Source organism: Polypterus senegalus, chromosome 1 (genome assembly GCF_016835505.1).
Source record: "Polypterus senegalus isolate Bchr_013 chromosome 1, ASM1683550v1, whole genome shotgun sequence".
NCBI classification, from domain to species: Eukaryota; Metazoa; Chordata; class Cladistia; order Polypteriformes; family Polypteridae; genus Polypterus; species Polypterus senegalus.
In genome coordinates, this window is record NC_053154.1 from 189,115,824 (window position 1) to 189,140,038 (window position 24,215).

At 39.6% G+C, this 24,215-nt stretch overlaps 1 protein-coding gene across 1 annotated transcript; it reads left to right on the top strand.

Moving 5' to 3' along the window:
• Positions 1-2,669: 2,669 nt before the first annotated feature.
• On the top strand, positions 2,670-24,014 carry chrd (chordin). Its single transcript, XM_039765151.1, has 22 exons — positions 2,670-3,593; positions 4,753-4,856; positions 6,201-6,327; positions 6,690-6,836; positions 7,906-8,026; positions 10,322-10,421; positions 10,513-10,654; positions 11,696-11,833; positions 11,922-12,004; positions 12,296-12,443; positions 12,531-12,637; positions 12,747-13,020; positions 13,120-13,358; positions 13,455-13,568; positions 13,958-14,164; positions 14,325-14,418; positions 14,542-14,589; positions 21,162-21,265; positions 21,437-21,539; positions 21,889-22,043; positions 22,337-22,430; positions 22,521-24,014. The coding sequence occupies exons 1-22, from the start codon at positions 3,335-3,337 to the stop codon at positions 22,574-22,576; spliced, it is 2,964 nt and encodes a 987-aa protein (XP_039621085.1). The 5' UTR covers positions 2,670-3,334; the 3' UTR covers positions 22,577-24,014.
• The last annotated feature ends 201 nt before the right edge of the window (positions 24,015-24,215 follow it).

Consider the following 24,215-nt stretch of genomic DNA (forward strand, 5'->3'; position numbering starts at 1 on the left):
TTTAGATCTGTTACAGGCTCCATAAATAAACAGATTATAACACATTTTGGAACTTCAATTGCTTCCTGAATTTAAAAGAAATCTTCAGGCCTTCACAGGCTAAGTTCAGGTTTTCTTGATTGGTCAGTTTTCTGCTACTGCTATGTATACAATACATTAAAGATTTCTATTTTGTCCAAATATTAGAAGCCTATTCAAAGGCCAAAAAAAAAAAAAAAAATGTGCAAAGAACCCTTCAGAGAATGAAGATTCTTTGTCAAGCAAGGATTTCACAAGAAACCACATGTCTATAGTAAAGTGTAATTTTAGAACCTTTATTTTAAAAAGAGTGAATACGCTTAAAAGCAACAAATCAAACATAATATTTTTAAAAAAATGTACATGAATGTCCCAAAACTTTCCAAGTCCAGTAAAGCATAAATCGTAGATCTTTGTCTCATTAATAATTTTAAGTTGTCTATAAAATCATCAGTCAACTGGACAGTGGTGTTGAATTTTGTAGAGCGTCGCTTTCCTCTTGTTTTGACCTCGTCAATCCAATTTGTGAAAGAAAAGCGGATAAGCTGTTTACTCATCCCGAGGGAGTGCTCTTCGTTTTTTGTTTCCACTGCAGTCCTGCCTTAGCATGCGGGAGCCGCGGACGCCTGGGACTAAATAAAAGTAAGTGTAAGAAAAGGACTGTTTATAATTGCGATCAAACATAAAATGATTCAGAAGGTACAAAATGCTCTCTCCTTTCATTTTTTAGGGTTTTGTAATAAAATCAATTTCAGTGTTTGGAAAGGTCCAAAAATCCTACACTTTTTTTTCCCTCCAGCTTTTGAACCCCATGAGTAACAGGAATGAAAACTGTCTGACTCACAATCCCCTGATTAACGAGTATACAAACCAGCTGGGAAATCATACGAAATTGCGGGCAGAGGAGACTGTGTAATAAGTAAACTAGGAAATGATTTATGCAAAAAAATTACTTCAGCACCAACAACTAAAATATAGGCACGCATAATCATCTTGATTACGTGGTTTGATAATAGCGGCTAGAAATTGGCCTTTAGATCTTATTTTATCCTGGCACATAGTACAAGAGAGAGCACATTTTTAACTTATTACCAATAGACTGTCACGCTTTATGATTTAAATGGTTTGGGAATTGCGCTGGACCAGGAAGTCTAGGTATGCGAAGCATCCTATGCCAGAACGAATTAAAATCAACACTTGGGCCGAGCAATTTAGTGCACAGCTTCCTTCTCGGGGAATTTACATCTGCGCATTTAACCACTATCCTCATTTCGGACACTGCGAGTTCCAAATGCCCTGCATGTCGGTCGTCTTGCACCTCACTAGACGGCGAGCCCCATTAAACTAAAGGAGCATCTATTGCTGTGTTAATTCGGGCTAGACGGTTTAGAAGATGTGTTAGTGATTCGTTGGGAGCAGTTTCGATAAGGACCTCTTCTAATGCTGTAGGTCTTTACATTATGGTGCGCCATTATAGGTCAACTGAATAAAAAAGTAAGAAGGAAAGCAAATGGCAAACACTTTTAATGCTTCATCTATCTATCTATCTATCTATCTATCTATCTATCTATCTATCTATCTATCTATCTATCTATTAAAGGTATCAATGTGCTTCTTCACAGCGGTACTTTTTTCCATAAATAGGTATGAAGAGAAAATGACAAATTAATGAAATACCCATAATTTTAAAAGGAATCTTAACTGCGTACACAGGCTAAGTTCAGGTTTTCTTGCTCAGTCAGTAGCCTGCTATATATTAAAAATGTCTGTTTAGTTCACATATTCGAGGTCTTTTCAAAGCTCAATGAACTAATTTTATAAGCAAAGAACCCATCTCGGGATTAAATGGTTCTGTGTCCCGCACATCCTAGTAAAGTGCTAATAAGGGAGTAATCTATCTATCTATCTATCTATCTATCTATCTATCTATCTATCTATCTATCTATGGAAGCACCTGTTAACGTCAGTGCCACACATCATCAGAGCCATGAGTTCGAATAACCAAGTCAAAGTATCAGTGGCTTTTGCATGATGTTTGACAATATAGTTTTCTTTCACTTCAATATTTTTCAACTCATTACTAGCTTCACTTATTTTAGTAAACATGAAGAGTTTCTCCGTTAAGGAGACTGCTGCATGTCTGGCATCGGGATAGATCGTAATTTGTGTTAATCCCCTCATTTTTTTCTTTTTTAAGGCGCTGATACCTCTGCATTATCCTCCTTTTTCATGCCTTTTAAATGACTTAGATGGTTAACACACACACTCACACACACACACACTATGCCTGTTTTTTCGCCTGGTATGTTTCAACTCGCTCTCAAGTTGCAGATAATTATCTTTTTTAGTTTCAGTATTTGATGTTCGCTGATGATGTCCTTACTCTCAGATGGAAGAGTTTAAAATGACTAGCTATACATTATTTTCCAATTATCCACAGAGCTGCTTGAAATAATAATAATAACAAAATATTCGCTCACACGTGGTATCGAGGCCATATGAGGATCCCCTGGAGCATTTATTTCTGTCGGGTTTTTTTCTTCCACGGTATCTAAAGCACATTAAACCCAAGCCCCCACTAGGTAATTTCTGTTGTACACTATAATTTAGCACGAACACGTCTGAGAGGAGTGGGCTCGTATTTTGACACTTTAAGGGAAAGTCTGCCGCAATACGAGTGCCTCGTGCACTTCCTTTCAACTTGGCTCAGTTTCTGGGACAGAATAACAGCGTCTGGAGCCAACAGTAAAGGGAAACACTTAATGTGTGCCGTGGCTGCAGGCAAGATCAATATAAAAAGTCTAGGGTTATTAAACGTCATCACAACTTTTTTCTTTTTTGTCTCCAACCACAGGTTCGGAAACGACAACTCCTGGACGTTCTAATGGAATAGAGAAAGAAGGCGCAAGATGAATAATAATAAAAAAAATCCTTCATAAACAGCCGAGTACACACAGGAGGGGCGGGAGCTGGCGGGCCGTGGTCCTTAGAGGGAATAGTTCAAATATCGGACTTTTACACTTACATAAACTCAATTTTGCATTTGTACACGTTCGCTGGGCGATAAAATATGGCTTTAATCTGACGAAATTAGGACAATTTCTGTCTACTTTTTAACACCCCACCACCCCCTGGGATGGGGCTCGGAACTCACGCTGTGTTTGCTAATCTGGAGCGCTGCACTGATTTGAATGGCAACTCCTGCGCACCTCCCTTCGGGATAGGGGTTTGGCTCTGGGATTTGTTGACTGATGACTGAGCTCCTCTGGGTCAAGAGCGTATAAAATGCGCGGGTACCCCCAGTAGCACAGAATTTATGACAGGACGGGACCTCCCTCTCGCGGACGCACTCTCGTGTATTTATCTCGTCTTTCTTTTTTCTTTCTCGTTGGTTGTTTTTCTTCCTACATTTGCCAGTGGATGTGCTACTGACACGACCATGAAGATATTCAGCCTGACCGCCGTCTTGTTCTGGAAGCTGGGGTGGTTAACTTGGGCTGCCGCTTCTCGACTCAAAACTGCTTCGTTGCCTATCCAGCCGGAGACAGAACCGATTCCGTCCAAAGGCGTGTCAGGTAATCCTATGGCTTTCAACACATTCAGTTCGATGCGAGCCTGCGTCAGCTTGGTGTACGATCATGTTTTGAACCACGAGCCGAGATGAAATAGGACCATCCCGTTATGGGGGAACTGGCTTCTTGAAAACACACACACATATATATATACATATATACAACCTTGATATATTTATCAAGGTTACTTTATCGTGCGTGTTCCTTTCGGAAATGTCCAGGTCGGAAATGTGAAAGTTTTTGAGTACTTTCGCTGAGAAAAGGTTCTTATATTTAGAGCACCCTAGATTTTTATTAGGCAGGCATAATTTATAGTTGTTATTTGCTAAAATGACTTAAACATGTATTTCTCGTACAGTATGTGTGTGTGTGTGTGTGTGCAAATGTCTGAATATAAATATATTAATTCCACATTACAGTTTTGCTTTTGCACACATGTTCACAGATTACTCATCTGTAAAAAATGAAATCCTCTCAATGCATTATTCAATGCTTGTATTTCGTGTTAAAATCATCATTTATAGATTTTTTCTTTTAACATGAATGCTATTTTCTTTGATAAATCACTGTCTTGCTGAAATACCCTGGAAACATAAGTGTTGTGTTAGAACACTATCCACATTGAAGATTATAGTCTTAAGTACTTTATCAAGAAAAGGATAATAGAAAATAGCTCAGTACGTCTGTCCCACAAGGACTTGTCAACGAAGCCAGCATAGTTATGATCTAAGTTCATAGTGCAGGCCAGGGGCTCCCTTGTCAAACCAGGTGAAGTTGAACAGATTGAGAAGAGGGCAAGTCTGCCTTTAAAACTCTTACAGTCCTTAGCCTGCTCTGTTTGTGTTGTGTGTGTGTGTGTGTGTACACATACATTACTATGGTGACCAAATTAGATTGAATGTTCCCACAAAGATATTAACTCTCGGAGACATGCTTGGAGGACATGTTCACTTTAAAAATGCTAATACAATTGTAGGAAAACATACACAAAATCTGGCATTTACTCTGTTATTGATTAATGATTTTAGTGACTATAAATAAGGAGCCCATCTGAAATCCCTAAAATGTATGAATAAAGTTATGTATGTACTCTGTTAGAAATCCACGTCGGTTTGTTCTTCACATGGGCATCTAACAACTGCCTTGCTGTGTTTGTATGTAGGTTGCTCCTTCGGAGGAAAGTTCTACTCTCTTGAGGATACCTGGCACCCAGACCTTGGTGAGCCATTTGGAGTGATGCATTGTGTCATCTGTCACTGTAACTCGGTATGTAAGAAACCTTTATTATTTTATTTATTTATTGTTAAATTGCACTAATGTTGTTTCCACCTTTCGAACTTACAGAACAGCTGTTCCTTTCACATTAGTGTTTTGGAGGAGCACCCTTGTGGAGTTATACTGTGGTCTGATAGTGTATTCTTCACCATCAGGATATGATGTACTTAGCTCAGTACAAGTCATGTCACATTAGTGGCCCCTTACAGCTAAGAGGTGATTTGTCATGTTGATCATTGGATGGGTTGCATTGTCCAGCACTTAACTACATATTATAGGCACAGAGAGAACAATAGATGCTGGAGGAAGTGTGGGATTGTGACTCTAATTAGGATGGTTAGCAGGTTGCATTTATCACAGGCGGGAAATGTCAGCATGTTTATAGGCTGGGAACTATTTCCATTCATTCATTCAAATTATGTAATATCCCAATTTAAAAATTTATGAACCATTCTAAACCTGCATATTGTAGTATAATGTAGGCCTATGTAGGAATGAAGTCTATATTGGTAGAAAATGCCTTGTATAAGATACCAGGGTGTCACAAGACACAATCAGGCCAATAAGTGCAATTCTGCATCATCAATTTATTAAGCTGCAAATGTTTGTGATGTAAAAACACTATCCAGATACACACACACATGCACACACACCATGATGGAATCCAAATTTAATATCAACAGAAGAAATTAAGTAGAGCAAAGTACAACTAAAAAATAAGACCCTCAGGTGATGGCACTGACTTCCTCAGCCCAGGAGAAAATGCTACCAAAGGCTCTAAAGTGACACACTTGGATCTTGGGTCACAAATGAATGCTGATATCTGGCTTCTTTTGGGTTTAAATAGCAGTTTGAGCAGAAGGAGCATGACAGTGAACACTGTGGGGAAATTACGCCATGGCTCCTTGCAATTCTCATCCTCTGTTGTATGAGCAGAAAAGGAGAAGCTGTTAGTTCCAGTATCCTTACCATTCTCTTCTTTTAGTGCTAGTCGGACACTCCTCAGGTGCCCATGTCTGACTGTATATATATATATATATATATATATATATATATATATATATAGAGAGAGAGAGAGAGAGAGAGAGAGAGAGATACAGTATGTATATACCATAAATTACTTTTATGTTGAGCTCATAACATAACAAGTGATATGTGGTCATACTGCCATGTGCTGTACTAGCAGAAGGGAATTAAATGTCAATAAAGTTTCAATAACTACAGTATTTTCTTGGCATTAGGGGTGGAATTGGGAGGTAGTTGAAAGATAGAATATGATTTAACTGGTCATGTGTCTTATACCTGCTGTAACTCATAATCTATTTTATTCTGCAGCAAAAAAATCGCAGGGGGAAGGTGTCTGGGATAGTTACCTGCAAGAACATTAAACAAGACTGCCCTGAGCCAAGCTGTGCTGACCCAGTCCTTCAGCCAGGACAGTGCTGTAGATCTTGTCCTAAAGGTCAGTTATGAATACAAAGTGGTGGACTGGTGCTAAAATAAAGCTATGCGTCATCCTGAAAATCTTTTCGGGGGTTCGGGGGTCTACCTCCAGAGACCATCTCAATACTGTGCCTTTTTGATGGTCATGTTTGTTACTCTTCAAGTTCAATAAGATGTTGATTAGCCATGTGATAATTAAAGGATGACCATGAGCTCACACACAAGTGGTTTGAACCACTGAGTGCCTCACCCAAATTTAATTACTTTGAATCCTTGGAAATCTGACAATGGATTTGTTGTTCTATTTCTTATTGGGGAAGGAAATAAACTTGATTGTTGAAAAAAATGTATATCAGTTAACTCCTGTCTCTTGACTGACAGCTCACTCCATGGCCTCAGAAAAAAAAACAGAACCTCTTTTTGATGGCTTTGAGTATTTCCAAGAAAAGGAGAGTGATCTTCACAAAACCTATAATGACCGCTCTTACCTCAGCTCAGAGGACATGTCCCAGGAGGACAGGAGACTCGGTAAGTTTGTCATGTCAGGAATGTAAATATCATGCAATGCCTTGTATCAGGCTATGCTATTCCACTTGCCAGATTTTTCTGTAACAGTTCTGAATTGACAGAAAGGCCATTAGCAAGACCAGTAAGTAGGGTAGAATGTCTATTTGTAGCCCTGCATTCTGTGGTCTTAATAAAGTGACAAATTAGAAGAGCATGTGTGACAGTGGGGCCAGGCTAAAGAGGTCAGGGGCACCACTTGGACTGGCTGTGTAATGCATCTGCAGAGTGCTATCTGAGAAACCCAGTGGAGGAAAGGGAGTATGAAGGTTCAAACAAAACAAAGTCATCACATACGGTGAAGAAGAGGTCCTTTTTGTTAGTTTTGAACATTAAAGAGTCGACAGGAGGAAGTGATCCTATATTGTGTAACAGGGCCCGGGTTATAGGCTGGTGTGTCTGGGTTTTGTGAATCAGGAAGTATGAACATTTTCTTGAAACCAGTCCCAGTTGTCTTTAATTCACACTAGAAAGAACAGGAATGTTCTGATTGGAATCATTGGACTCTTGCCTTTTTGTTTTGGGAAGTGCATTAAGTTTTGACCTTTTAAATAACATAAATTATTTGTTTGAGCTGACAAGAAGGAATGGCACATGGCAGGAATGAGCATTTTGGGGTGACACTTGACTTTGATTGTGCGACTTCCAATTGTAACCCAGTTACTTGACTGCTATGTTCCTCAAAACATCAGAGTTCCTCTTATTTTCTGATCTTAAAATGATTTTCCACATCCTGTTGTGCTTGCTTTCAACTACTACTTCAGCCTTCTACTCCCTAAGTTGATTTTAAGAATGAATAAGTGTAGCTTTAGTAAGGGTCTTGAGCAAAGCATAATCATTCTAGTGTGGTTCGAACCAATCAATCAATCTTAATCCATTAGTGGCAAGATTTACAAAGCACTTTATTGACAATTTCACTGAACACAATGAAATAAACATGGGGGAAAACAGTAGAAAGAGTTAAAGAATAAGTGGGCTTTAGCTTCCCAAAGTGGTCTGTAATGTTAATGAACATCTTGTTTTTCTATTGCAGATTTTGTTTCTCTCCTGATGGGAGCTGTAACTACCTCCTGGATGCCAGGCTCAAGTGGAGTGGCACGTGCCCGGCTCACACTCTCCCGATCAAATCTTGTTTTCTCCATTTCCTTTGAAAGGTATAGTGACTCCTAATAGAGGAATTTATGAGTGTATATTGGCAATTCAAATGAGATGTGGCTTTGGTAGATGTAGGCAGTGAAGCCCATATGAAGCCTGGGGTGGGATCCCCCTCAGTGTTAGCATGTGGACCCCTTGAGATACCAAAATGGTGCCCCCTTGATGTCCACAGGATTGTGGAGGGGGGATTGGATTCCAGAGCATGCACTTCATAAGGTACATAAATTGCGCCCGCAGTGTCCGGACTGTGCACTCCTTAGCTTTCATAAACTGTGCCCCTAGGATGATGCCGCGACAAGCGGACGCCTATATCACCTAATCATTTGACCTACTCTGGATGTAGATCTGTTATGAAAAAATGATAAAGTAATTAAAAGCTGGAGCCAAATAAGTTATAATATGACAAAGCATTAGACTGTGTTAATAACCCTTTTCAGTAAGTGTACCATATAAAAATAAAATATGAAAACCTGTAACATGTTAAAATAAAAAAAAATATTACTTTTTTATTAAACATGCCAATGAAAATTGTATTTCCAAAAGAATGCATTTATATCTGAGATGTAATTACATAAAGACTCTTGTCTGTTATGAGGTGAATGAATTAGTGTTTAAATTTAGACCACTAGCAAAAGTCATCTTTGAATTCTAACTAGTAGAAAACAAAAGATCCCAACTTTTTTTAAAATTTTGTGTGTTTTTAGTCTTTCAAGTGATATCTGCTTTAGTCTACACACAACACCGACTTTACATATTTAGTTAGAAACAGGCATCAGCAAAAAAACAAAGAAACGTGTCACTTGTCTTATGATTTACTGGTCTGTTTATTAACTCATTACGGGGTTTCAGAAATGTTTCTCAGAAAGCAGTTTACTTTTTATTGTGAATTAAAGGGAATTTGTTTTTTTTTTCATTTTCACATTGATGTTGATTAACGTTTTGCTTTTATATTTTCTGACATGTTTTTGAAATGGTGCATTGCCATTGAGAAGGTCATTTGTTCTTATCTGGCAACCTGTTCCCTCATGCCATGTGTCATCATTGGCATGCCAGTGTTTAAACCAGCATCACAGGCATTTTATTGTTCAAACCTGTGGATATTCTGTGTAAAACTTTACCTAGTGCTCCATTTTGAACTCACATGGACTTTTTGGATATTCGATTTTGACTTTGATTTTCATATTTTGTTAAGGCTTTGACATGCAATCATTTTGTCTGTCTGGTATTGACCACCTCACTTTGTTTTTTGCTGATTTATAATTCATCTACTGGTTCTTTTTGCTCACTTCTGCATTTTAGCTTCAATCCTGAGGTAGTACAATTTATTTATAAAGTTAATCCATTCATTTTCTAAATGTGCTTAATCTAAATTTAAGGTCATCAGGACTACAGCTTATATTAACAACAAAGTCAGAACAAGCCCTGGATGGGACACCAATTCATCACAGGGCACACTAGCACACATTGGCCTATTTGGATTCAAAAATTAAGACAACCCACACTTGCATATAGATCCACAAAGATATTGAGGGAATGTGCAGACTCCATGCAGACAGTGAATCTGCCAGAATTTAAACACAGCCTGTTAGGGTCGTGAGGCAACAAATGCAGATCACTGAACCAGCATGTCACCTGCTTATTGGAAAATATAAGTTATCTATTGCAGAATTATATAGAGCCTCCTGGAATAAAAATAGGCTAATGGTGGAAGATATCAAAATATTGGTAATACAACTGACAATCTAATGAGTGTCTTATTTTTCTGCCAAATGGTTTTTCTGTTCTTAGGAAGATATGATCTGAAGAAGGGAGAAAAATAACAAATAGAATGAACACTATAGCAATAGAAGATACTAACACCAGCTCCTTAATGAATGTTCCCCTAAACATAAGGATGCACACTGATCAATTCACACATCATATTTTACAGCGAACACCATCTCAAAATTCATTACTATCACATAGTTATAATACAGTTGCTTACTTCATATATTCTTAATACAACTAATGCACAGTCACTTTATGCACCTCATTCAGGGCCATAAAATAACTTTAGAGTTTAACCAGCAGTTTTATGGTTTACGTTCAGTGCTTTACCTATTAGTTCAGACTACCTCTCAGTAATTAACCATGAATAAGGTAATGAAATATAAAATCACCTCCATTTCTTGTTGTTGCTAGTTGTTTTTTTGTTAACTAACTCATTTAGTAGTACCCACGATTGGTAAAATGTTCTTGTGATGTCTCAATACAGCGTACCTCTATCACAGTTTGCTGCTATTTTATCTGTGCAGGATGTCACGCCCTGGAAAGGTGCTCTTTTTGGACAAAGATGGAACCTTGGCCTTCCAGTATCCAGTAATCAAAAATACCGCTTCTCTGCAGCCAAACACAGTAAGTGTTTTTGATTTAAAATCCACAACTCTTATATTCTCATAATTTACTCCACCAAGATATCTAGAGTATGCGGTTTTTGTCTCTTCAGATCTGTGGCATCTGGGCCAACCTTCAGAAGTCTCACTTGCGGCTTTTGAAATCAGAACAGATCCACATTGCCCTTGTGTCTTCCACAGGGCAGGAAGAGGAGATTCGGGGGAAAGTCATCAAGCACAGGGCATTGTTTGCAGGTGAGATTTGAAAATTTGAAGCATTTAACATGCAATAAATTTGAGAATAAGTTAGTTTTCTATTTGGCATAGGTGGGTGAGGCAGTGCCTTAAAACAACAGAGTGAGAGACTTGGGCGAGCCTACGGACTCACCACATACTGATGAGTTCAAAAAACAGAAGGGTGGGCCATAAGTTAACTGGATGATGTGCTTCTTTCTGTATCCTGCACAGTGCTGACCATGGTCCTGGAGCAGTCATCCCACCACACCTTACTTAATACAAATTTCTTTTTTACTCACAATAACGACCTGTTATTGATTAGAGATAGTCATATTTGTGGAGCTGGACTGGCACAGGGACACCAGTAGCAAGTGTAAAGAAAGCTGATGTCAGCCTACTGAGAGTGGCCTTCACCACTTAATAACTTAGTCTCCAATGCAAGTGAAGTGTCGTTGAGAGTATCGGTCTACGTTTTCACTTTACTACAAATAACTATAATATGTATACCATCAGGTGAAAGATGTCAGTAGAAGTTGTACCCTAGCAGTGTCAGTCAGCCATTTGAAAGCAAGGTGTGCGATCTACTTGACTAGAAAGGTAAAGGCATTGTGCATTGCAAATTTACAAAGGGTATTAAAAAAAAACTCAGAAAAGTGCCCCGTCTGTCAGTTGGGCTAGTATCAGTACTAAAACACCAAACAGACTCACCAAAAAAATAAGATCTAGTTAACTACTGTTGTGCTGCTTAAAATAAGTAAAGCATAGAAATGAACATGAGGCAGTGGAGACTTATTCCATCTAGCTTCATCTGACTCCTCAGAAATTGATGGTTATTGTCATTATTTGGAGACGGGATAGCAGAGACAGAGGCATCTGTCTGAAACATAAGGCAATGAGGGGGAAACACCTTCCATATTCACTGACTAGATAAGGCAGACTTCACCTCAACTCACAGTGACAGAATTTAGGTAGATTGTAGGATTGTCTGTGAAAATCTTTTCCTTCTGCGTGGCTTTGTTCAGAGGTAGCAAGGATCTCATTGAGACAATTTATTTACAGAAACCTTCAGCTCCATATTGACTCCTGAATCGATGCATGCTGGAATGGGAGGCATTGCCCTGCTAACTTTGAGTGATGTAGAAAACAACCTGCACTTCATCCTTATCTTTGAAGGCCTTCTAGAGAAAAGAGACAAAGGTAAGCAGCATGTTCATGGGGGTTCTCCACATTTATAAGTGTCTCTTTATGCCCTTTGCTAATCTTTCTCCGTTTTATATAATGGTAGGTCAGCCCTTAGTGCCCATCCGTGTCCAGCTGCTCTACCATCACCACATCTTAAGAGAGGTGCGGGCCAATGTCACAGCCCATGTAAGTAAAAAGAAAAGGTATTAGGTGCATAACCGCCAGCCTCTTTTCACTACATACTCAATCCCACTACTTCAGTTTAAATTATGCATTTGACTTAATGTTGGCTGATATGATAGCCACATGGGCTCTGATTTCTATGATGCTTAGAATTGACCACCCAGAGAAGGGCACTGCTCTCCACTCTCAAAGGGTTCGGGTCCACTGTATGTGTAAAAGGAACTTTATTCTTGGCATATTCCTGGAACCTGAGACTAGAATCAACTGTAACTCACTAAATGTGTTGTCAAACAGGATCCAGATTTTGCTGAAGTGTTGACTAACCTCAACAGCCGTGAGATGTTCTGGCTTTCTCGTGGCCAGCTGGAAATAGCGGTGCAAGCAGAAGGCACAGCACCAAGGCGCATTTCTGGGTACATTACTGGGAAGAAGTCATGTGACAGTAAGTGTCCAATGTTAATGTTGTTTCTGTTAGGGTGATGTGGGCCACAATGTTTTTGCTGAAAGAAAGTTGTGTTTTTTTTCTTAGCCATCCAGAGTGTGCTGTCTAGTGGTGATGCCCTCACGCCAAGCAAAAATGGAGCTGTGGGATCTGCTGTGCTTACACTGCATGAGAACGGAACCCTGGGATATCAGGTATGAGGGAAGGATGACCAAAGGCCAAATGTGTGGGAATGTGAGTACCCCCATGTTTAAAGTGACAGCATCAAGACACAAATATGCTCATGTTTATTTCTGTGCCCAGGTTCAAGTGGCTGGACTGACCAGCAAAGTGACTGGAGTAACTATTGAGACAAAGCCTCGGCGTAGGAACAGGCGCAATGTTTTGTATGACATGACTGAGGACTACAGGGATGGACGTGTGGAGGGCACATGGGACCATCTGAATGCCCGTGACATTCATATGCTGCTGCAGAATGAACTGTTTCTCAATGTGGCTACCGCAGATTATGAAGAGGGGGAACTAAGGGGTCAGATTGTGTCCCTGCTGTACAGTGGCTTGCCAGCAAGACTGGAAGGTGAGTAGATGGACAATGGGGAGAGAAATTTGTGTTAGTTGAGAATACATGGAAATGACTGACATCTAATAATAATACTTGACTTGCTTTTCTGCACAGAGCTGCCTGTTCCTCTAGCTGGTCAGTTTGTGTCACCTCCTGTCCGGACAAGCACAGCAGGACATGTTTGGATCTCTGTGGATGATTACTGCCACCTTCACTATCATATAGTGATGGCTGGCCTCAGTAAATCTGAAGATTCCACCATCAACGCTCACCTGCATGGCTTTGCTGAGATTGGAGAGCTGGACGAGAGCAGTGAGCACAAGCGGCTTCTCAAGGGCTTCTATGGGTCAGAGGTAATGGCCTGGTACAGACCTGAGGAAAGAGAATGTTTTACATACACAGCCCTCCTGGTCCTGACAGTGTGTCTTGTGTTCTCTTTTCATCATCAGGCACAGGGCATCCTGAAGGACCTCAGCAAAGAGCTGCTCCGGCATATAGACAGGGGCACCGCCTTCATCCAAGTTAGCACCAAGCTGAACCCACGGGGGGAGATCCGGGGAAGGGTAAGTTGTCCTGCATTGGTACTCATGCCACTCAGGATGCAGTTTCTACTAATAACGCTTAGTATAGCATATTTTGTTGCTGCTGTGACTATTGGTTTAACTGGCCTCTCTCTGCTTATAGCTGGCATCTTGGCATTTCACTGGGGCAGCTAGGTTGTCTGTGTTTTGAAAACACATCCCAGAATTGTTTTTCCAAGTGTCACAGCTGGCAAGCAGCAGAAATGTGGAAAGTTTAAGGAGGTGGGGCAGAGGGAGAGGAAGGGTTGTGGGTTTGGTGAAAGGTTCTCATCATTTTGGTCAGCAGACTAAGAAGAAACTTCTCATACAGTGGGAGGAGATGCTCCTCATATTTGCTGTTCCCTATTGCTTACTTCTTTCTTTACCTGCAGATACACGTGCCCAATCCATGTGAATCTGGATCCCTGGCGCCAGCTGAAGGCAGCGACTTTCGCTTCAGCCCATTTGAAGAAGTGAATCAGGACCCTGAGGAAATCAAGAAAGACCCCAATTCCTGTTTCTTTGAGGGCCAGTATCATGGGCATGGTGCCCGATGGGCTCCACAGTATGACAGGAAGTGCTCCATTTGCATCTGCCAGGTACAGCAGACTACTTGGGCTGCTAGACTTGTGCCTCCTCTTTACATGTCTTGCAGTGTAATTTGAGGGTTCCTTATTGGTTTGGCTATAAGCAATAGTAAATTGTGAATAAGCAATCAAATAACATAATACATTTTAAAAAATCACCCTTGTGTTGCAGAAGAGGACAGTGATCTGTGACCCTGTGATCTGCACCCCATTGAACTGCACTCAGGTGGTCCACCCTGAGGACAAGTGCTGCCCAGTCTGTGCAGGTAAGATTGCAAAAACACTTTCAGTAGATAACAAGCTATGCTGGATAAACTCATCTCACACTGAAAGAGTTCTATTCTTCTTTCAATTCACCTTCTTTCTCTTTCTGTCCTACTCTGTTACAGAAAAGAAGGAGACAAAACAAATTGAGAAGTCCGAAGAGCACCTGGCAGGTGAGCCTCATCTTCATCTCTGTCTCTCTTATCACTGACTCCACAATTCCCCTCTGGCCACCCTGCACTTTTATATTAACTCTTCAAAAGTAAAGCGGACACAAGCTTCACTAGCAGGATCCATTTTCCATTCTGCTTATACAGTTTACAATCCTGGAGAACCAGTGATATGAAAACATGAAACAAAGTGAGAATCTGTAAAATTCTCCAACTTGCTCAATCCAAACTCAGGGTTGGAGCCGATCCCAGTAGAACTGGGCACAAGGCAGGAAACACTTCAGGAGTTGAAGATGGGTTTTCAGCCATGACAAGAGAAATCTGACTGAAGGTGCCTTACAAGGAAGAGATCCATAGAATAAGCAGACCTATCCAATGCAGTCTTAATTAAGCAATGAAATAAAACCATGCAGATACAGTTGAAGACAAATGACAAAACTTTTAGTAATGATAATAACATTTAATCATCAGTAAATCTATATAGTTTGAGAATGTTTTTATGTCACATGGAGTTTTTGACTCTGTGGCCATTTTGATACTGCTTGAAAACAATAAGCTTTTATAAGTCACCTAGTTACAATGTCCAGTCTTTTAGCTCATTATGACCATTACAAATTTTACATAACATTTAACCAACTCAATAACCCTCTGTCATTTTACTGTATCTTAATACACAGTGAGCAAGTGTGAGATCTGGGTGACAAGAGCATGCCTGATCTTGGAATGCTGTATGGAGTCATCTAAAAGGCAAATGTAATTGAAAATCAATGTAACATACAGTATATGTTGCACTGGGCCCATGTCTTAGCAATGCTGTCTCACTGCTCTTTAGCTGTTCACGGTCTGGATGAAGGTTGCTTGTTCTTCTAGTATCTGAGTGTGTGTTTGTTGTGTGTAGTCTGGTTTCCATTCACATCCTGAGGATATTGATTGACGACTCTGGACTGTTGTTCCATCTGGGCTTGGGTGCTCTGAATCAGTGCTATTTAGTGAGGTTTAGTGGTACAGTTAGCACTCCTACCAGCTTATAGGTCTAGGAACCTGTGTTTGAATCTTTTGCCCATACATGGTTCAGATGGAGTTTCATGTTTTTTTTCCATGACTGCATGTTAGGTTGATATGTGATTCCAAATTGGCCTCTGTGTGATTGTCAGTTTGGGTGTGTATGTTGGTATGCCCTGTGATGTATTGGTGCCCTGTTCAGAACTGTTTTCCTACCTTGTGCATAGTGGTGAAATAATACGCTCTTGAACCCACCATGACCCTGAATTGAATTAAATGGGTTGAGAATGTATTTATTTATGTATAGAAGTTCCACGACCTATTAAAGGTGATCACCATCCAATAACTAATATGTTATATGAATAAAAAAATGCAGTAATTAATAAAGATTAAATTTTATTAATATAGATTTAAGGATTAATTATAAATCAAAAGATTATTTTTAATAGTCTTCCCAAACTAACGTTTTTAACAATGTGGATATATATTTAATAGAACAAATTGTCAACTGCATGTCATTGTATTATGTACACATGATGATAAACATGACTTGGTTTGAAGTGTGCAACAAGCCATTATAAATAAATTATATCATATGGTATATAATTATAACAAAAACTGATACTATCATGAATGTACTGTAAAACTAAAATGAAAATGAAGTTGAATACATTTTCAAAAGTAAAGAATAGACTAAGAAATATGTGTATAGTACAAATTTTCCTTAATCAGAATATGGTAAATTATAAGGTATAGAAAAACACTTGGATGATCACTCTCACCTCTGTCAATCCATCCATTTATCCATTTTTGAACCTACTCATCCAGTATAGAGTCACAGTGAGTTGCAGTCTCTTCTGACACCACTGGGCACAAGGTGAACCTTGGTCAGGGTGCAAGTCTATCACAGGGCACACCACTCACACCCTGCCATCTTAGAGTAACCAAGCAAACTAATATGACACCTCCCTGTAACTAGCTTCTTTGTAGTCATGGCTGACAAAGCCCCTAACTGCTGTTCATCAAGCTGCACAATGTACATTCATACTGAAATGCTGCATCAATACCTATTTCTTCCTGAAATTCTGTATTGTTTAGTTTATCAATTTTAAATATCAGGAATACAATTCAAAAATTTCTTTCTAATAAGGGTCATTGTTGACCTCTCCTTATTCACAGTGACTATACGGCAATTGCTCTTTGGCTACCAAGGTGTTTCTGTGGCTAATGGTTTTGATGACCATTTTCTGTGGATTTTGTCATTGCTGGTGTTGTGTTTTTATTTAAGTCAATCAGAAAATCTATATGCAGTTATAGGAAAGTTATCCAATGCATTTTGCATGTTTATTACAAATTAAAATTAATTTAATTTCTTTAGTTTTTCTTTTGAACTATCAGTGGTCTATCCTACCTTAATGTAAGTTAGCTAGTTGGGGCTGAGGACCAAGTTGCACTAGCATCAGGCTGGATTTTACAGAATTCAAAAGTTAATTTTTCTAATGGGCTTTGGTTAAGTTCTTGTATTATGAAGCATATAATTCACTACGAATTAAGTCTTTAGCCATATCAAAGTGTCACTTTTATTTTACTTATTTACTCATTACTTTAATCATCTCCTTGCTTTGTCTTTTTATTATATTGTCTGCCATACTGGTATTAACAGAAGCATTTACTTTCAAGACAAAGCAGAGCCATGTAACCTGTTGTCCAAACCACATATCTAAACTGTTCTAGACAGAGGAGCCTGCTGACATGACTTGTTCATATGTAGAGGATGTCCTCCAGTTGCCTCCTAACTGTGGAGGGCACACTAGAGAGAGATATGGAGGCCTGCTCAGGCTGCTAACTCACTAGGTCAAGCAGACAGAGCAATGAATTAGCCTAATGAACTACTGAATGCATATGTAGGAAATTTCTATAAGCAACACATAGTTTGAGAAATTATTAATATTATCCTTGTGTTAGTGTTTAGTAATTGAGATATGACAACCCAAGGAATATCAAACAAATCACCAGGCCCAAATAATATTTATCCTCGTGTTCTTAAGGAGGCTAGTGAGTACATATATAAACCCTTGACACGTATTTTTAGGAAGTCACTGTGCACTGGAGAGATTCCAAAGGACTGGAAAATGGCAAATATCATCCCATTATATAAAAAAGGTGATAGGGCAGATCCAAGCAACTATAGGCCAGTAAGCTTAACATGCATCACAGGAAAATTAATGGAAGGAATTATTAAGGATAAGATTGAGCAACACATGGCAAGGACAGGAGTTATTCTGAACAGTCAGCATGGGTTCAGAAGAGGGAGGTCGTGTTTTACTAACATGTTGGAATTCTATGAGGTTGCAACAAAAGCATACGATCAAAGTGGAGCTTATGATATTATTTATCTGGACTTTCAGAAAGCATTTGATAAGGTGCCACATGAGAGGTTGGGCATCAAGTTAAAAGAAGTGGGAGTTCAGGGTGATGTTTTTAGATGGGTGCAGAATTGGCTGAGACACAGGAAGCAGAGGGTGATGGTGCGAGGAACCTCATCAGAACTGGCCGATGTTAAGAGTGGTGTTCCACAGGGGTCAGTGCTAGGGCCGCTGCTATTTTTAATATATATAAATGATTTAGATAGGAATATAAGTAACAAGCTGGTTAAGTTTGCAGATGATACCAAGATAGGTGGATTAGCAGATAATTTGGAATCCGTTATATCATTACAGAAGGACTTGGATAGCATACAGGCTTGGGCAGATTTGTGGCAGATGAAATTTAATGTCAGTAAATGTAAAGTATTACACATAGGAAGTAAAAATATTAGGTTTGAATACACAATGGGCGGTCGGAAAATCGAGAGTACACCTTATGAGAAGGATTTAGGAGTCATAGTGGACTCAAGCTATCAACTTCCCAACAGTGTTCAGAAGCCATTAAGAAGGCTAACAGAATGTTAGGTTATATAGCACGATCTGTGGAGTACAAGTCCAAGGAGGTTATGCTCAACCTTTATAATGCACTGGTGAGGCCTCATCTTGAGTACTGTGTGCAGTTTTGGTCTCCAGGCTACAAAAAGGACATAGCAGCACTAGAAAAGGTCCAGAGAAGAGCAACTAGGCTGATTCCAGGTCTACAGGGGTTGAATTATGAGGAAAGATTAAAAGAGCTGAGCCTTTACAGTTTAAGCAAAAGAAGATTAAGAGGTGACATGATTGAAGTGTTTAAAATTATGAAGGGAATTAGTACAGTGGATCGAGACTTGTATTTTAAAATGAGTTCATCAAGAACACAGGGACACAGTTGGAAACTTGTTAAGGGTAAATTTCGCACAAACATTAGGAAGTTTTTCTTTACACAAAGAACGATAGACACTTGGAATAAGCTACCAAGTAGTGTGATAGACAGTAAGATGTTAGGGACTTTCAAAACTCAATTTGATGTTTTCTTGAAGGAAACAAGTGGATAGGACTGGCGAGCTTTGTTGGGCTGAATGGCCTGTTCTCGTCTAGAGTGTTCAAATGTACAAGTTGATTTTTTTGTCCTCCAGCATCAAGGGTTAGACTCTTTTTCCACATTTCATGACTCCATCATTGCAATCATATACTCTGCTACTACATATGCTCTGTAATTGAATTAGGCAGATAAAAACAACAAAGTTTAAGCCTGGGTTTAACTTATCACATATCATATAACATGTCGGACACAGTTGCCAGCATGAATAAATGTGAATAACAAAGATTTGAAAAATGTTTGCAGCTCTGATAATATGTAGTTCAAGTTCAAATTTATTGATGGTGATATTTTTCTTGGAGAATTGGCCAGCTTCCCTAAAGAGCTTTCACATTGCTAAGAGAAAGTATGTTACTAATTTTTTATGGAAACATCTTGCTGAGGCACTGTTTTCAAATTTTGTAATTAGTTGAGGAATGCAAGAGCAGCCTGTTTGTTGCTTGCCAGGGCCTGTAGTGCGAACTTAACAAGTGTGACACTCTAATAGAGTTTTCCTTGTGTTTAAGTAATCATCTCATTTGCCTAATACATTTATATAGCTTTCTTATCCACTTTTCAGTGATGCTCACCATGAAGGTATTATATGAAATAAATATTCAATGACTGAACTAGATACAAACCACTTACAATATTGGTTTAAAAACTGGATCTTTCATTCTTGGTGCTCATTTCAAGGTTTGTTAAATATTTCACAGTGCCAGCCTACTTTTGTGAAAGCAGATGTTTGAATTTTCTTACATTTCTTTTACAGTTGGAAATGATGCATTTCTGTGTTAGGTTCTTTGGATTTGTATGCATTTAATAGCAATCATAACTGCTTCCCTGCTGTTCTGTAAACCACTTCTTATATTTCTATCCATCTCTCTATAGTGGGATGTGCTTAGAATTATTAAATGAAGCAGTGCTTTGTTGGGTCCTTTTTTCATACTGCCAGATGGGCAGTTTTTGGGAGGTTCCCAGCAGATCCTTCTTTTCCATATGTTCTACCTCTGTGGGTAGTGAGCTCTTATCTGTTCATTTTGCAATGACCTGAACCAATACAGCTTATTGCTGGTCAAACACACAAATGCATACTCACATGGTGGGTCATTTCACATTCACCAATAATCTTATTGTACATGTATTTGGTATATAGGAAGACAGACAGGGGAATAAAATCATATAGAAATATGGAGACTGTGAAAACTCCGCACAGGCAGTGACTGAGCATGAAATTTCAAAATAGAAATACATGTAATATTCTTCTCTGAAGTCGTACACTGCAAACACTTTACATGAAATAACATAAAACAAAGCACTACAGGATAACCGGTCAGACTGTCACAGCAGTTTATAAAAAATATTGTTACTCTGAACTAATATTAAAATGAAGAATGCCTGCTGTCTATTGTGTGTGTTTTTGTGTGTGCAATTCATGTGGTTGCTGTTTAACTTAATTCTTCTGTATCTTGAAAATGAATCCAGAGAGATGATTTCCTTCCCTGTCTCTATGCTCTCAGACTTCTCTAAGTTTTGATCATCAAAGTGCTTTATTGGCATGACACACAGACAGGGCTGCCAAAGTGCCAGAAATAACAGGTGACAAACATTAAGTGAAGCTAAATATTTATGAAATTGAATAAGATAAATAAGCAATTTAAATAAACAGCACTGGAATTAATAATAAACAGATAAAGGAAATAATAACAAGAACTACAGTGAAGTAATCAACTTTATTTATTGTTTTAATCCCCCATTGAGCCCTTGGCTGCAGTTCCGAGCATAGCATGGACAGCCGAACCGAACCACATCCCCCTTTTCTGCTTCTGTCTCTCATCTCTTGCTCCACTCACACATTATTTTCTTTCCCACTGCTGACACTCTGGTTACTTCAGTTCTGATGTATTTATTAAGCGCAGTTGCCGGAGCTCTAAAAAAATCAGGGACACACATATAAAAAGCAGAAGGATGATGTGACTTGCTGTACTGGGTATATCTATATTTATAAACTGAAAATTATACATTGACAATTGTCTTATTCATTGCTTTTTCCCTGTACCATTCTCTTCTTTTCTTCTTCTTAATCTCAGGCTGCTATTTTGAAGGTGACAGAAAGATCCACGCACCAGGCACTACCTGGCACCCATTCGTCCCACCATTTGGCTACATCAAGTGTGCTGTCTGTACCTGTAAGGTAAGTTTAATTTTCTGGCCCTGGCCATGTTCCATTAGAATTGTTCCAGCAGCTGAATAGTTAACTGGAAATGCTTCCATGGAAAATGCTGTGTTGTGAGGAGGGAGTACTGACATTGGCAACTAAATGATGAGTCCGACTCCTCACTGTGTATCATTCCTGTCCCATCAGGGGTCCACCGGAGAAGTCCACTGTGAGAAAGTGAATTGTCCCAGACTGACCTGCAGTAATCCTGTGAGACGCAGCCCATCTGATTGCTGCAAAGAGTGTCCTGGTAAGAAATGTCACTGATGTTCCCTTCTCCTGACAGGGCTGGCCAAAATAAAAATGGGAAGTGGCTCTCATGATTTCCTGTAATATTGATCTAATCACGTTTAACTTGAGGTGTAACTAGGAAAAGCATCTTCCCTTAATTTCATTGCTATGTTCCAGCATACTTGAGCCAGCTGGCACCACACTTTTCTTCCAGTTCCATTTACAGCTAAAATGAGCTGGCCTGCTTATGTTGTTCAAGTCATCTTGACAAAACGGCAGCCCCAGGGATCTTTTAGTGCTTAACGGTTGATGGTAGTTCTGGGGGCTTAGAGATTGTATGTTTCATAATAACCTGTTCTACATTCCAGCTGAAGAGAAGATGCCCTTTGACCTCTCTGAGATGATGCAAGCTGATGGGCCACGAGCATGCAAATTTGGCAAAAACTGGTATCTTAACAACGAGAGCTGGCATCCTCAGGTTCCACCTTTTGGAGAGATGAAGTGTGTCACTTGCTGGTGTGATGTGAGTATCAAGAAGGATTAAGGTGAAACATCAGTGCTAAGAGTGGACACTAATTCAGCATAGGCTGTCAGAGCTGGTCTAACAAGGCCATACGTAGGCTAGAATGTTCTGGAATTAGTGTGTAACCTTAACCAAAACAACTCACTGGTAAATTGTGGAGATTTGGTCAGCCTGGAGCTGGGAGGAGAAAGAAAATTAAGATTGTCTAAGAAACTAATCACACTCAATTCAATATTGTGTTCATAATTTTTAATGCCATCCCAGATTGAGTTTCTTTTTTTTGTCTTTCACAGGATGGTGTGACCAAGTGCCAGAAAGAACAGTGCCCATCACTGACATGCAGCAAAACCATAAGAAAGGAGGACAAGTGTTGCGCCGAGTGCCATGGTAAGGTATTATGCAAACAGGAAAATTAAGTGTGAATCAATGCAAACATACTACGACCAGACAGGTCAATGCTCTGCTCTCTGTCCACAGGCTCTCAGGATGATGAAGAGGACGAAGAAGAAAAAAAGTATACTCCTGGATTTTAAGACACCTGAATGGATGTTAAAAAATGCATAAAAATTAAAGGTGCTGGAGTGGTACCTAAAGCTGCAGAAACTTGCTGGACAAGAGTTGACCTTAAGGACACTTTAATTTGGCTTTTAGTATTTCTGCAAGCATGTGACTGCATGTACCTATCCAATCCACCCACTCCATCTGCTGTCCAAGCTTGGCAGGCATTACAACACAGACTTCAGAGCAGACCAGGATGACTACTCTCATCTTTGGAAGAAATGTTATTTATTTATTTATTTGGAATAAAAGTTTGGAACATGGATGGAATGGCAGGTTGAACCAACAGGAAATGAACGCTGGACAAGAACCTCCAAGTTGTAGTGTGGATACCGGGAAAGCACACCCAACTAAAAGATGCATTCACTTCTCTACTTGGATTCTCACCGTTTCCACTGCACTCACTGCATTTTTAACGTTGCCTCGTTTGTAGGAAAAAAAATGGACGTTTTTGATGTGCAAATGAACCTGAAAGCCCTTGTGCTGTCATTGTAGTGTGAATGGGGGCAGGGGAGTTACTTGTGGACACAGCTGATCACAGGGGGCCGGGGGACCTAACGGTAGGAATAAAGCAATCTGGGATGCATAAGGCAGGCAGGAGGGCATGCTTGAGAAAGGATCTGTAGAAAACAAAGGAGTTGGGGGAGTGTCTCCATAAGAAATACAGAGGAAGACAGAGGCAGATAGATGAGAGTGGGTCCAAAGGAAATGTAGGAAGAAAGTGGCTGCTGTAAGATATCATAAAAGAGTGAGGACTTTGATGGTCACTGGACTTAATAAAGTGCTCATGGACCCAACAGGGGCAAGATTTGAAAGAGACAAGTGGGTTTATAAAAGAAGAGGGCAGCAGTGTAGGTCTCTGACAATGTTTCAAGAGAATTAAAAATATACATTTTGTTATACTGTATATCACCAAGAAAAAGAGAAAGGGAGAAAGAAAAGGCACAAGGACAATGTGTGTTGGGGTCCTGACCTTGCAAGAAAACTGTCTGGTGAACAACTCTGCACACTTGTGTAATTGGCCTTTCATATGCAAGGAGAAGCAGAGTGGTAGTGGTGGGGAAGTTCTTATGACGCTGGAGCCCAAAAGCTCACTGGTGGTCTTTGTGTTGCATTACAACATACCCATGCTGAGCATTATATAGCAAGGCTGATGTTGTCATGGGGACCACAAGACCACCTGCAGCATAGCGGGGAGGGGCTTAAGGTGGAGCACTTACTGGCTGCTCCACCTATTTCCTATTATTCCTTTCTTCTCTTCAGGTATAGTTTCCCAGCTTTCTATATGGATGAGAGGAGGTGGGCATGCCTTCCCCTGCCCTGCACAGTCATGTCATTCAGATGTTCTTATGTTCTTTTAGAAGTTTTGTATTTATTGAAAAAGCAAAAGAGTGCAAATGTAAAGAAAGAATAATGAAAATGTTTTGTGAAAAGGCTGCCTCCGTGTCTTATTTTTTTCTACTTTGAACTGTTGTATAGAGCGAGGATTATCTTGGCCTAAGTGACATAAAGTACTAGTGTTGCACTCAAACTCAAACTCAAACTAGCTAACAGACCCTGGATGCTGTGGACAGTTAACAAATAAATATGATTGTTCACCTGGGTCTACACAGG

Bases quoted from the DNA above. Each gene is read 5' to 3' on its own strand.
- chrd (XM_039765151.1), top strand. From the start codon at position 3,335: ATGACAGGACGGGACCTCCCTCTCGCGGACGCACTCTCGTGTATTTAT. The intron at 3,594-4,752 runs GTAATCCTATGG...GTTTGTATGTAG, and splicing joins TCCGTCCAAAGGCGTGTCAG to GTTGCTCCTTCGGAGGAAAG. The intron at 22,044-22,336 runs GTGAGTATCAAG...TGTCTTTCACAG, and splicing joins GTGTCACTTGCTGGTGTGAT to GATGGTGTGACCAAGTGCCA.